The 13583-nt window shown below is 43.1% G+C and overlaps 1 protein-coding gene and 1 long non-coding RNA gene across 2 annotated transcripts; one reads left to right on the forward strand and one right to left on the reverse strand.

Annotated features, from left to right (window-relative positions):
• Window positions 1-3323: 3323 nt before the first annotated feature.
• LOC135449660 (uncharacterized) lies at window positions 3324-7702 on the forward strand. Its single transcript, XR_010440810.1, has 3 exons — window positions 3324-3368; window positions 3483-3715; window positions 7415-7702. It is a non-coding gene; the product is annotated as an uncharacterized LOC135449660 (long non-coding RNA).
• Window positions 4242-12943, reverse strand: TECTB (tectorin beta). Its single transcript, XM_064716866.1, has 11 exons — window positions 12833-12943; window positions 11863-11951; window positions 10038-10228; window positions 9497-9639; window positions 9344-9416; window positions 7948-8051; window positions 7785-7868; window positions 7429-7591; window positions 5695-5764; window positions 4784-4816; window positions 4242-4294 (listed from the first exon to the last, which is right to left on the reverse strand). The coding sequence occupies exons 2-11, from the start codon at window positions 11936-11938 to the stop codon at window positions 4242-4244; spliced, it is 990 nt and encodes a 329-aa protein (XP_064572936.1). The 5' UTR covers window positions 11939-11951; window positions 12833-12943.
• Window positions 12944-13583: the final 640 nt, after the last annotated feature.

Raw genomic sequence — 13583 nt, forward strand, 5'->3', positions numbered from 1 at the left:
CAGAGAAAGGTGGTCTGGGGGAGGAGGGTGTTAATGTGGATGAGACCACATGCAGAGAAAATTCAGCAGGGGAGGAGGCACAGGCTGCCAGAAAGCAATCTGGGAAGGCTGGAGACTGGTGGCACCCCAGAGCAGCAGTTTGCATTGCAGGTGAGTTTCATACCATGGAATCTCACAATATTTCTCTTAGAACCTTATACATAATAGGTTCTAATATACCTATTAGGTTCTAATACCTACTAGAACCAGAGCATATCTAAGGTAATTTTTAAAGAGGTATGTTCTAGGTTTTCCCAGTAACAACAAAGTTAAGAAAAATATATTGGAAAGTAGGGCTGGTGTCTGCTTCTCAGTGCAACGTGGCTTCAGATAGAGCTCAGGACACCTTTCTCAGCCTTGTGTCCCTGACTGCCAGGCTGCAAGAATTACCATTTATTTCCCAGAAGCCACTGAACTTGACCTTTGTAGGGTTGCACTGATATGCTACATGAAAGGGACATGGGGTCCAATCCATCAATAGCTATATTTTTCCTCTGCACCTGTGAGCTGCTCTTTGGATGGGAATAACTTTAAAAGACTTGATCTTCAGTGCAGAGTGAGAGGTTCACTCCTCATACAGACCATGTACATCTATGATGTGTTTTGGATGTAGTGAGTCATGATACTGTTCTGAGGTAGGGTTTTTCCTTGTCCCTGACCTGGACATTTAAACAAAATGTCATGGATTTACAGAATAAAGAGATAAAGTTGGTATTTAATTGAGGATTAAGACTGGGGAGTTTCTATACATGGATCTGGATCTGGGGCATTGCCTGTTTTTATATTGTGTAATGTATTGCCAATTCTGGCAGCACATGCACTGTTTACCTCAGTGTGTGTATCTCAGAGCTGAGATCCCCTACAGAAAGGCTTTCAGCCCTGATGTGCTTCCCTCCTTACAGGGCAGCCCTAGCAGGGGTTGCACAAGGTGGGCATGTCAGGTCAGACCCAGCCTGGCATCTCTGCAGCAGGATCATGTGCATGTCCCCCAGCAAATACCTGCTGAGGTTTAATTCTAAAGTTTGCATTTGAAATTGTGAGATCCAAGCACAGGATATGAGGCATTCATGACTGAACGTTATTAATTCTGACTTGACAGTCTTGGTACTTGCTCCTTCTTCACTATTGAGCATGGGGTGGCAGGACAGGAATCACAGTGCCAATAGTAATGCTTGTTTGGGAATACTAAGGATAGATTGTCCACAATGGGAGGTACCAGCTTGCATTGTGGCATTCTTGCTCATTTTGTGTAAGATTTGACTCATTCTTTCATTTGCAGTTTTTGTTGGACCTCTTCTGAATTGTTATTTGCATCTTCAGTGACTATCAAATCAAGGCCACCCAGGTTAATGCTGTTTACCATTTGCAAGTGAGAAGTGAACCTCCATTTAATGAAGAAAATATTGTGTAAAGTGTGTCACTGTACTGGCAACATTGTGCTGCAACCTGTGTTGTTATCATCTTGATGCCTGTGTGTGTTCATTTCTCTCCTACTTCTTGTCATGACCTCTGTGACCTTGTGCTTCAGCATTGCAGTGCCAAACTGTGGGAAGGAAAGCATGCAGAAATTCATGTCCCATTAGAGTTCATCCAAATGGAAGGAAGAACTGGGACAAAGCCCAACTGGAATCTTTGTGGAGACAAATGTTGGGTTCCAAACAGATTATCTGCATCCTCTCTAAATAATATTCCTTTCCCTATGTTTCCATGGGCAGACTTGTGTTTGGCTTTCAGATGCAGAGATCAAGGCAAGCATCTTCATGCCCTGACTAGAAAAGATTGGATTTTAGTCCATCTGAAATGATGAAGTCAATCAAACTTCATCTTGCACTAAAATCTTTAGCAGTCATTGCATTTTCTGATACAGGCAACATAAATAGACTAACTAAACACTACTTGTTTACTAGAACAAGTAGTGATGAGCCATATGCTAGGTTAGGAAAATAAAAGGTGGATACTTTTTTTATGCAAACTATTTAGGATGGACAACTTTTGCTTTCTTATGGAGCAGTACTGCTTGAGCTGAAACCTGTTCATGTGTTGTTGTTTTCTCTGGCAGATAGACCTTTCCACAATCAACTCTGGCAGCTGTTTTTCAGTTGTTTTGATTGGTTTTGGCAATAAACCATTTCTGGACTGTAGGGAGACAGTGATGCAGACAAAACAGACAGGAGGGCTGCCTGATCCCTACTTGGTGCAGGAGCACGGGCAGGAGATGTGTGTGCCACAGGGACAGATGAGTGTGCCACAGGGACAGGAGATGTGTGTGTCACAGGGACAGATGTGTGTGCCACAGGGACAGATGTGTGTGCCATAGGGACAGATGTGTCACAGGGACAGATGTGTGTGCCACAGGCTCCATCCCACGGCCGGTGGGAGCGTCCTGGGAATCCACAGGCGCATCCAGAGCTGCTGAAATCCTGCACGGTTGGTTCCAAAGCCACACTTCTTGCATAACCACAAAGGAATGAACCAACCTGCCAGGTCTTTCTGCACAAAACACCCGTGACAGCAGTGCAGTGACTGTTGTAAAAGCAAGGCAAAAGAAACAAGCTTTGGGGAAGGACAAGAATTTGAAGAGGCAAACGCCGCTCGGAGGTGCTGAAACGCGGGGTGTCAGCGGGAGGAGAGCAGAGGAGAGGGAGGTAATGCAGCAAACGCGGGCCCAGAGCCTGAGGGGCGATCATGCCGGTCAGAATGTCCTGAGGAGCAGCGGGCATGGCGGAGAGGAGGAGAGCAGAGGAGGAAGAGGAGAGCCGAGGAGAGCAGAGGAGAGGGAGGAAGCAGAGGAGAGGGAGGTAATGCAGCAAACGCGGCCCGGAGCCTGAGGGGCGATCATGCCGGTCAGACCGTGCTGTGGAGCCGCTGTGCCGCAGCGCCCTCTGCTGTGCCCGGCGGGGAACGGCGCCCGCTCCCCGCGCCCTCCGCCCCCGGCAGCGCCCGCGGACCGAGCCTGCGCCGGGAGCAGCGAAAGGAGCCCCTGGAAATGCACTAAATGTGTTTATTTGATCGCTAGGGTCTAATGGATGCATGTTCGAGCTCTGCGTTATCTTCATTACAATGAGCTTTATCAGGGAGCTGAAAATCCTTCACAGTTATTCAGGAGGCTCCCTCGCTACAAACGATAGTAAAAAAATCTGTAATGCTCTTTTGCTTCAGTGTATGCAAACACAGGTACACCCACCGTGTTCATTAATTGGAAGTGTAACAACTGTAATCATTCTTCCCTCTTTCACATTTAGGATCTTGGAAGTTTTATGGAAAAATTCTAAGGATATTTCTGACACTTTCAAGGATTTTGTTCAATATTGTTCAAATAACTAATGGAAGTAAGGAACCTACTGTTATGCTTTTTGGGGAATTGTTTAATGTCCTGACATTTTCTGCTATTTATAAATCATTATTTCCCTTTCCACTGCTTTTGTCTTGCTGTTGTTGCTCAGGTACAGACCTAACACCTGGACCCTGCTGTGTCTGCCCCTGGCTATGTCTTCAAGGAAGTGCAAGGCTCATTAGCTTGTTTTCCAACCTCAGATGTGCTCAATATGCTCCCACACCATGTCACCATCCAGCACTGAGCCTGTCCAGTCAGCAAGACATCCTACTCCTACAGTGTGCTCTACTTAATCCAAGCAATCAATACTGACAACGCTGAGAATCAGGAAAGAAATGTCAGGTAATTAACTCTGAGCCCCTTCTAATTACTGCTACATGAAAAGAACCCTTTCCTCCCATCCTTGACATGTTAGGCTCGTTTTTGTTTTGTTGCAAGACTTCACAGAACAAACTGGGACTTTGCAAGACCAGGCCTGGAGGGGAGTTTGGTACCACACTGAGACTGGCAGGGAAGGGAGACCCTGAAGGTAAATTTAGCACTGAAAAATGCTGAGTTTTCACATCCCTATATTCTCTTTAGGAACAAGTCCTATTGCCATCGCAGATTTTTACAAGGAGGCATTGGCATAACCCAAGGGTTTTCACTAGTTCAAAATGCCAGCAGAGACTTGTGAGAAGCAAATCTGCTTTGGGATTTTCCAGAATTTGAGGCACAAAGCTCATGGAATGTTTTATTTATCTGGTAAAATGGTGCACAAGGATTTTTAGTGGCTTTCCTTTTTCCTCTGTAAAATAAACATCTTTAGTAAAGAAGTCCAGGTCCAAACAGGATCAAGGAAAGTTCCAAAGTACAGCTGGGCTGCATTTTATAATAAAACAGCAGAAAATCCAATCACAAAAAGTAGGTGGAAGATGACATCTGCAAGAAAAACACAGGCTACATGTGAGTACTTCCCTGTCAGCTCCCTTTCACCTTCTCTTCCCACCCCATTCAATAAAACTGCAGGCCCTAATGTGGCTCTGTCAACATATCAAATGTTAACAAATGGACTTTGAAAGGTGTGTTTCAAAGCCTTTCCAATCAGAAATGCTTTCAGACACCCCTGTTAACCCAGTAAAACATGATTGTTCCTTTTTGGGAAGGGGGTGTGACAATTGGAGAAAGAAGATTGTTCTGTATTGGAAGTAATTGCTATGATTTTATTGTCTGGTGTGAGGGATATACCAAAAAAAAGGAAAACAAAGTATATTACACCAGGAAATAAAGTCTGATTTTGAAATATTTACTCTTCTGTCAAATTTACTGGTATTTCAGTTTTTTTCTTTGAGCTATGGACTTTATGTTGACATAGACACTCAAAATGCATATTTGGGATTGATACTTTCATTGTCATACTTTGCTGTTTACCTGAGAGTGTGTAAAATCTGGATAAACCTTTGCCTGTATAAAAGAGGAAGAAAATAATTACATCAGGATGATGATTAAAACAGGGCAAAGTGCACCGGTGTGTTTTGTTAAAGAACAGGAAACATTTGTCATGTTTTGAAATTCTGAATATTTCTTCCTCTTGGATTTACTGTTTGAAGTTATAAAAGGATCCTCAGTTCTTTTACCTTCTAACATTGATAGGGGTTTTCTGGTGCGACATAATGGATTGTAATAATTCTACTGTGTCTGTATTTGTAATTTTAAATTGGCTTTCAGATTGGTGCAGTTGATAAACTAGTATAAAGGGCTCCAGTAAAAACATTGTTTGTTCCAAGGACTTGTTTCAAAAGATGAACCAGCTCAGAGAGAAATCCCAGGTGCCTGCAGGAGGCAGCAGTTGGAGGGAGCAGTTGCTCTGCAGTGGGGAAGGCCGATGGCAGTGCCATCAGTGTGTCAGGAGGGATAGGCACAAATCATCCCTGCAACACATGAAGGTGTTGTGGATGTGCTGAAATACAGACCCACAGTGTAAAGAAAAACTCTCCTGCTGCTCCTGACCTCTCTCCCACTCCCCTGCAACCTGCCAGAGCGTGTCTGAGCTGCTGCTGAGGTCACAGGCAGGTGAGCAGAGCTTTCACTGCCAGCTCTGTGTGCCAGTGGTTTGGCCATTTATCATAAATGCCAAAGGGCTGCCCTGACTCACTTGGCAAGCGAAGAGAATGTCACTGAGCTCTCCTGCCAGAGTTGGAGGGGACCAGCTTCTGTTCAAGACTTCTGCTGCCCCGGGGGACAGGGGTCTGGCAGAGGGCTGTGGCTCTCTCTGCTTGCTCCTCTCTGCCAGTTTCCTGTCTTCCCAAAGGGAGAAGCACCCCAGGAGCCCCGGCACTTACTGCGCACGGTGATCTCCGCCACCAGAACGCCTCCGGTTTGTTCCGCGCGCTGCCCTCGCTTGTCACATATCTCAAGAGAGCAGACAGAAAACCAAAACAATTAAAAATCATTAAAAAACCCCACAGACACAATTCTTATGTTTCCAACCAAGGAAATTGCTGCATATTTTCTAGGGACTTTTTTTTTTTCCTGCCTGTAATTATTGGGGGCTTTAGTGCAGAAGAGATTTGAAGAGAGCCTTACAGTTAATTTTCTGAAGATTTTGGTGGGCTGCTTTCCCACCCTGCCTTAAACAAAACTCCTGTCAAGAAGAGGGAAATTGAGCTCCATCTGTTTAACCCCTGACCCCTGTGAAGGCTTCTGTGGTTGTTTATTGCTCATGGTAATTGTTGTCCATTGGGTAGAAACAGGAAGCACCAAATCCTTTCCAAATTGATCAGCTCATGTCCAGCACTAATGATGCCTGTCACAGCTGACAAAGTCTGTATTGGAGGCAGTGCTCTGCAGATTAAAGGTCCTTGTGCATCTCTCTGACCTTTGCAGATCCCCAGCTGTGGGCATTTTTATTACTAACTCAGCATGTAGTAATTCTGGTTATGAGTTGCTTGTAAGCACAGACCACCAGCTTGGTTCAACCTTAATTGCAGGAGACCACCAGCTGCATTTTTGAGTGGGAACTGGACTCGAGGGATGTTGCCTGATTGAGCAATTATCCTGCACTGGAGGGTGAGGTGGGGATTCCACACAGTGCCTGAAAGGATGATGTAGGTGTTTGACAGTACTGCCAGAGGGGCACATATGAAGTAATGGGTTTGTGTTTTCTGTTGCCTTTGAAACTTAAAATTTCTAACAATGTGCTTTTGTCAAACTTGCAACTTGTGCACAAGTCAGTTCCTCCTGCTTAGCATTGAGGCTGTATATTACAAAATGCTGCCTTAATTTGCTCCTGGACTGAGAAAGGGGTTAGAAAGAAAAATTGGGGTCATCAGGAGTCATGCTTTCTCTTCTTCAGCAAGAAACATTTTTTATTGAAATGACAGCATGTTGGCCAAGGAGTATTTTGTGCTTTCATTTCAGGTTAAATAAAATTCTATTTCATTACATGAGAGAAAGAATGGCAAAGCTCTGACTTGGTCAAGGGTGGAGAAAGAAAGACATTTTATGGGCACCTGCCCTTGTTAAATTATGTGCCTGTATAGCACCCTCACCATGCTCCCATCTAAGGATACAGGAATCCACTCTTCTACCTCAGTTCCTGCTCCAGAGACAATTTATGTATTTTATGCAGAGTAGATGTCTGCAAGAGCAATAACTTATTGCAGCATGGCAGGGAGGACTTTCCTTGGGAAGGGGGACTGGGAGCTTTGGGACTCCCACTGCCCTGAGGCTGCTCTTAGCACCAAGATACTTGGTAAAATGGAAAAAGCTCAACTTTCTCCTTTTTTCCAGGCTTGTGTTTAACTGTAGCTGTTTGTCAGACAGGACTGTAGTCTGGGATATGAACAGGAGCTGAGTTTTTCAATGGCTGCCTTATTTCTCCATACGTTTAAACAAGTTTCCCAGTGTTGCCTGTGGCATGACAGAGGTTGGGCTGCCCAGCTGGGCTCACACAGTGCCTGCCTCCATCTGCTGAGAGCCCTGGCGCTGGCTCTGCTCCTGCAAACCCTGGGGAAGGGCTGGCCATCCTCTGCCTGAAGGTGGCACCGTGTGTTTCTCCAGCAGGGAGGCCTTACCACGGGGCAGGAGAACTTCTCGCTGTCGCAGATGTGCGTCTCGCAATGCAGCCAGACCTTGGACAGCTTGGGGATGTTGCGGAAGCGGAAGGCGTTGAACTGGAACGTGGCCCGGTTCGTTTTGCCGTTCTCGTGCACTAGGATGGAGTAGTCCGTGGCACACCTGTGTTGTGTGGGGAGAAGCAGTGTCAGAGCCCCGTGGCTTCAGTGAGACATCTCCTGAGGTGACATCTGATGAAAGCATTTGCCCTGCTGTGGGCCAGCTTTTCCTTTGCTCCCTTATACCCCCACAACCAGCTTTCCAGTCATCCTCAGGGCTGGGCTGAGGTGCTCTCCTGGGTCCCACCAGCACCTACCCCTTGGTGATCAAAGGCCAGTGGATCTGGTAGAAATACTCTGAGGAGGGAGTTGCCCAGCAGTTGTTGAGAACAACTTTAAACCTGGGGAGATACAAACCCCAGATTAGCAAGGAATGTCCCAATTGCCAGTTTATTACTCATTCCTCCTTCCTTTGCCTACCTGTCACTTAAGCCCTTGGCTTCCACTCCAGCGAATATGTCAGAACCAATTTCTGATGTTTCAACCACAAAGGGGGCTTCCTTTATACTTGAGAACTTGGCATTCTTTCAAAGACAAAGACAAAGTCATCATACATTATTTGTAACATACAAAGCAAGGCATCATTAAACTTCAGACACCACTGGAGAGATTGACCCCAGAAACCTGGGTTCTTATAACCTGCAACCTCCAAACTCTACACTGGTAGTAGGACTATTGCATACCAAGATGATGTTTAAAAATATTTTGATTAATATTTGGTGTAAAATGATGATCAGTGAGAGAACTTGATGCTGTTTGGGTTGTAGCATGTATTGCATGTATTCCCACAGAGGGAGTGGGGAGCAAGCTTGCTGCTGCTGCTTGTGGTGGTGGGAGAAGCTGGTGGGAGTGAGAGTGAAGGTGAGTGTGCAGAATGGGAATGGAGTTGGGACATGGCCACGTGTTGGAGAAAAGGAAGGAAGACAAGCAGAAATCAGCCTGCTGAACATGGAGCAGTGTGGTGCTCAGGTGAAATGTTTTTGTTACAAATACACTGAAATGCCTACTTTAAATCCAAATGCTTCTTGTTGGGTAAGATGATAACAAATCTAGCACCAGAACTGTACAAAGAATATCAGGTTTAGCCCTAGCATTGGCTTACCTAGTGGAAAATACTCCTTTTACCTGGCCTATAATTTTAACACAGTATGTTCCTAGTTGTGCTTTTTCTTGCTGTGCTAAAATAGAGAGGCTGTTTGGGAGCTTTTGACTGTGCTTTTGTGGAGAAAAGATTCCAGGATTAGGAGCTGGCTGCTCCAGCAGTGCAGTGAAGCTGCAGAGAGGAGAGGGAGTCTTCAAAAGATCTGCCTGATATCAAGGGACAATATTTTGTTGGCAACAAAATTCCAGCATGACCTAAAGATCTGTGGGGTACATGAAATATCTGTCAGGTGAGAGGATCAGGGAGAGAGCTGCAAGAGAAATGCAGGGAGCTTTGCTGTGTCTATAGAGGCCATGCAAGGCCAGCAGTACGTGCAGATTCATGCTGCTCTTGCAGTGGGACTACACACAAGTTTTGATTTTTCTTATAAAACCTGTCAGCAGGTTAGAAATGTACCTCTCAGCAGAAAAATCTGTCTGATTCTGAGGGATTAAAAGAACAGTTGGCATGAGTCTGCTCAGTTCACTTTAAGTATATCCCTGTTAATCAGCAGAAACAAGAACCCCTGCCAATCCCACTGCAATTATCTGTTCCAGGCTAGTAATGTGCTCCATGACACATAAAAGTCAGGAGCAGCTGCCCTGTTTTTTCCAGCCCTTTGGCTGAAGCCTTTGTAAGGTAAAGGTGAAGGTGTGAGTGGCAAAGAGCACTTACAGAGTAGAAGTTGAGGGACAGCTGGCTTTCAAATGAGCCGGAGCTCCCGTTCTTCACATGGACAGTGGCCACCCTGGGGACAGGACAAAATTCTGCATGAGTGAGGCATGGTAATGAGGACAGGGTGAGACACACTCCCAGGAGAGGACATACCTTTGGTCAAAGGCAGCCTGGTTCACCAGGTAGTTGGCATTGTATGAGCAGGTGAATGAGTAATTCACAGGCTGGTTCTTCACAATCACCGAGGAGTCATTGGAGACGATGGAGTTGTAGAAGTGGTATATGGGATTCTTGAACTGTGAATGGTGAGACAGAGAAATGTGAGCAGTACTGAGTCCTTGAGGCATCAGGAATAAACTATGAAACATGAACACTCTGATGTCAAAACAGGCTCCCCAAGGAAAATTGGCTTGGTAGCTCTTTATATGCTGTGCTGCCTATTCATATGCCTTACTAAACATAAGTTCTGTGTAACACAGGTGCAGGTGAACAGCAGACTAATATCACTAAGCCTGTGAGTATTTTGCCTGGAACTGCAAAGCACAGCTGTGTGATTCTTCCTTCTCCTTGACTCTGCAGTTTGGCTGCTTCTTCCATTGGTACCTAAAGCTTACTTCAAGCTGAAGAGGACAGGACTCTCTCAAGTGAGTGCAGCCATTTCCTGAGTCAGAAATGCTGACCTTCATAGTCTTACCTCTGACTGTGTGCCACAGTATGATTTGTTTTTAGGTGACAGGTCTGGGATTGTGAATTGGTAATATCCTGAATCGTGGATCCCATTGTAGCAAATGCCTCCAAGTGCCAGCTGATTAACCTCCCATCCATAGGGACACTCTGGAATTCTGGTTATGATGGTTTTAGGATAGCAGTATACCAGAATTACATCTGGAAGGAAAATGATATACCTGAAGTTATTCAGTAGTAATTTCCTTTCAAAGAGGTGGGTCCCCCCATTTACTTTCCATTTGGCTTAACCTTCTGTGAACAGGGATGTGTGCTGGAAGGTCCCCTAATGACAGCAGCTTTTGCTACACAAAACAGACCTTTAGGTTGTTAAATTCTGTCCTCTTTGGAAGAGTTTAGCCTTTGCCTTCTAATCAATGCAGAACTTTGTGAGAATTTTTTATCTTTCTGGAATAGCCAATTGAAAAGCAGAGACACTGGTGAGAAACTTGAAGTTAAAAAAAGACTGCACTGAAAATGTCTCATTAACTTATGCTGCAAAGCTGGCTTCTGCAACACCACTGACTCTGTAAAAATAATATTGGTGAGGTTGTTTGGTAGGCTTTGTAGATCTGCACTGTTTTGTACTGGTGTATAAATCTTGGCTGCAATAGATATTCTGCCTTTTCTTTTCTTGGACTGGCACTATAAATCCAGCACAAACTGAATTTTTCCAATTGTCAAGTCAAAAGCCAAGTTCTAAAACTGAACCTGGGCCTGCTAACAACAATAGGAAATGACTCAAACTCCCAGCCCTGTTAACAGCAGTGCTGTGTATTTCCAAACATGGTGATTGCTAATGCACACGTGAATGCTGAACATCATAACAGACAGACAGACTGATACCTTCATGACAGCAGAATTGGATATTTTTCACAGGCACAGCTAATTTGAACATCCGATGGAAATTTTAAGGGCAAATATTGACTAACCATTAGTGACCTGAAAACTGAGGAAGACTTCCAATTACCACAGTGAGAAAAAAAGGTACCCTCCCTGGAATTATTCAGTTGCTTTTTTCAAAGCCCTTGCCACTCTCATTTCTTATGCTAAAAGCCTCATTTTGCAGCTTTTCCATGTCTGCTGGGGAATAATCTGGGAAAGTCAAGTAGAGACATTAACAATTTGGTTTTTCTGATTAACAAACCTTGAGCACATGCAAGCTGATTCTGCTTGTGTTAATACTCAGATTTAAAACTGGCAACTTTAGAGCTATGAAAATTCCTGCAGTTAAGAGAAACTGCTTGTGCAAATAAAGGTACTGAAATAAATGGCCAGAGGGCCAAATACTTTAGATGTACCATGAAATGACTGACAGCAATCTGACAGCAGTCATGCACTAAAAGCAAACACTAAATTGAGGCATATTCCAACACATTTCTGGACGACATTTTGTAATTGTAGTGAAATCTGTTTTACAGGTCTGGCAATCTGACTGTAGTCTGTGGGACTAAAGCCCAGTTTGGGCAGCAAAGATTTGCTGCATCTAGCCTGTACTATTACAGAAAATTTCTAATTGTTTTTGTTCCCTTTGTTACTTTATGCTTTTGTGATTAACTTTCTTGCACTATGGTTATTGCACAGAATTTGCTACATGCCTAATTCTTTGTGGGGTTAGGACTTGTATGGAACATTCTTTACTGTGCTAGCTCAAAGCAGGTCAATAAAAGAAATTTAAGGATTAGCTCTACAGAATCCACAGTTTAACTTTCTGAAGGAAAACCTTTTGATTTTGAATGAAAAAACCCTTTGGCATCTTAATTACAGGAGATCTTAGGAGATTTAAGTTCTTTTACCTGCTTTATTTGGAGTGCAAGGCCCTGCAAGACCTCGAGCCAAAATGACCAGCAGATAAATAGCAAGAGTCACCATTTCTTGCAAAGATCTGAGGACACAGGAAATAAAAGCTGAAAATGTCCTTAAAAGTGGAAATAAAAACAATGCATTGTCTGCAGTCCTGAGCTTGTAGTAGCTACTGTTAAAATGTCATTTTTGCAGAGAGAAAAAATAACATTACTGATATCCTGTCACCCAATTGCAACTACAGGGTAAATATTTCAAAGACCATTGCTATAATTAGGTCACTATTGTGATAATTTTACTATTTCAGTGTAGTGGTGGCTTTTAATTATTCTTGTTTGATTTCTTGCAAATAGTCTAAACCTGAAGTGTTAATATAACCAAATGAAACTGAAACAGTGGGATTTGAAAAAAAGAGGAAATAGAAATTACTAGAAGAAATATGACACAAGAACATATATAACGTGCTTAAAATTTAGTGCTGAAAGTATTCTCTGTGACGATTGGTATTCTGGTGCATATAAACTTAAGATAGCTCAGTTTTGGTGAATTATGTATTTTCTCCTTTGCTGCTGAGGAAAGCATCCATAGAAGTTATTTACATTTACATTTCAGGCCTCCAACCTGAAAGCTGTTTCCCATAGGGGAAAAACTTATACAGCCTGTGGGATTTGGACTGCAGTTCTCCTAATTTCCCTTTGAAGACACTCTTCATCATCAGCCCTCATACACACATCACTAAGCAGACTAAGTCACAAGTAAAAAATATAATTTACAGGAAAAAAAATCATTCCATTTCAGTAATTGTAACAAAACAAATCAATTTCAACATTTTCACTCAGCCTCTATTTAAAAAAAAATATAAATATATATGAGTTTATAAAAGGGTCTTAAAGTACATATCAGTGATAATTCCTTCTAATTATCATCCCATGAATTCTACAAGAAATTAAAGGTTATACCTACGAGACAGGAAGGTGCTAATTATTTCAGATTTTCATTCCAGTGTTATTCCAAAAGCAGCGCCGTCAGCTCTTTCCAAGATGTCCTCTTTCAAATGAACCCAGCTGGTGTTATCTTCGCTTTATATAAGCAATCTTGTAAAAGGAGCCCATCTCTGGTTAAATCTCAACCTGCCAGTATTGTCCAGTGTGAGAGGAAAAAAAAAAAAGAGTTATAGAAAAGGAGTTCTCTTCCCCTAGATGAGACTGCATTGCTGCTATTTGATTTTTACAAATCTTTCTACAGTGGTTTTTTACTGATTTTGCAAACAAGTGAAGAGAAACCTCCTGAAGGTACAAAATTTTTTGGTTTGTGAGTTTATTAGGAAGATGTAAAATTTCTGGAGAGGTGAAGGTGCAGCTGCCTGCTAGAATTCAGTGAAAACATATTTATAGGAATTAGCTGCTTGTCTTAATTGGCTTATTGAGAATATCAAGCTTTTGTGCCATACAATTGAACAAAAGTAGTGGCAACAGATCATATACTACCTTTGGAGTTGTTTTTTTACTTATTTTTTTCTAAAAGCTCACAGGTAATCTGAGTTTAGGTAGGCTCCTCTATAAGCCTTAGCATTATGCTACATATAATAGTACATAATACTAAATGCACACAAGGCTGTGTAATATACATTTAACATTAAACTATGGATTGTATAAAATTTACCATTGCACAGAAAACTGAAACAAATTTACTCTTTGTATGACCACCAGTCATG

This window comes from Zonotrichia leucophrys, chromosome 6 (genome assembly GCF_028769735.1).
Source record: "Zonotrichia leucophrys gambelii isolate GWCS_2022_RI chromosome 6, RI_Zleu_2.0, whole genome shotgun sequence".
Lineage (NCBI taxonomy): Eukaryota > Metazoa > Chordata > Aves > Passeriformes > Passerellidae > Zonotrichia > Zonotrichia leucophrys.

Coding starts and splice junctions, on each gene's coding strand:
- TECTB (XM_064716866.1), bottom strand. CDS start 11,938: ATGGTGACTCTTGCTATTTATCTGCTGGTCATTTTGGCTCGAGGTCTT. Junction 5,765..7,428: donor AGAAGTTCTCCTGCCCCGTG/GTAAGGCCTCCC, acceptor TGCTCTCTTGAG/ATATGTGACAAGCGAGGGCA. Junction 4,295..4,783: donor CAGATTTTACACACTCTCAG/GTAAACAGCAAA, acceptor TTTTTCTTGCAG/ATGTCATCTTCCACCTACTT.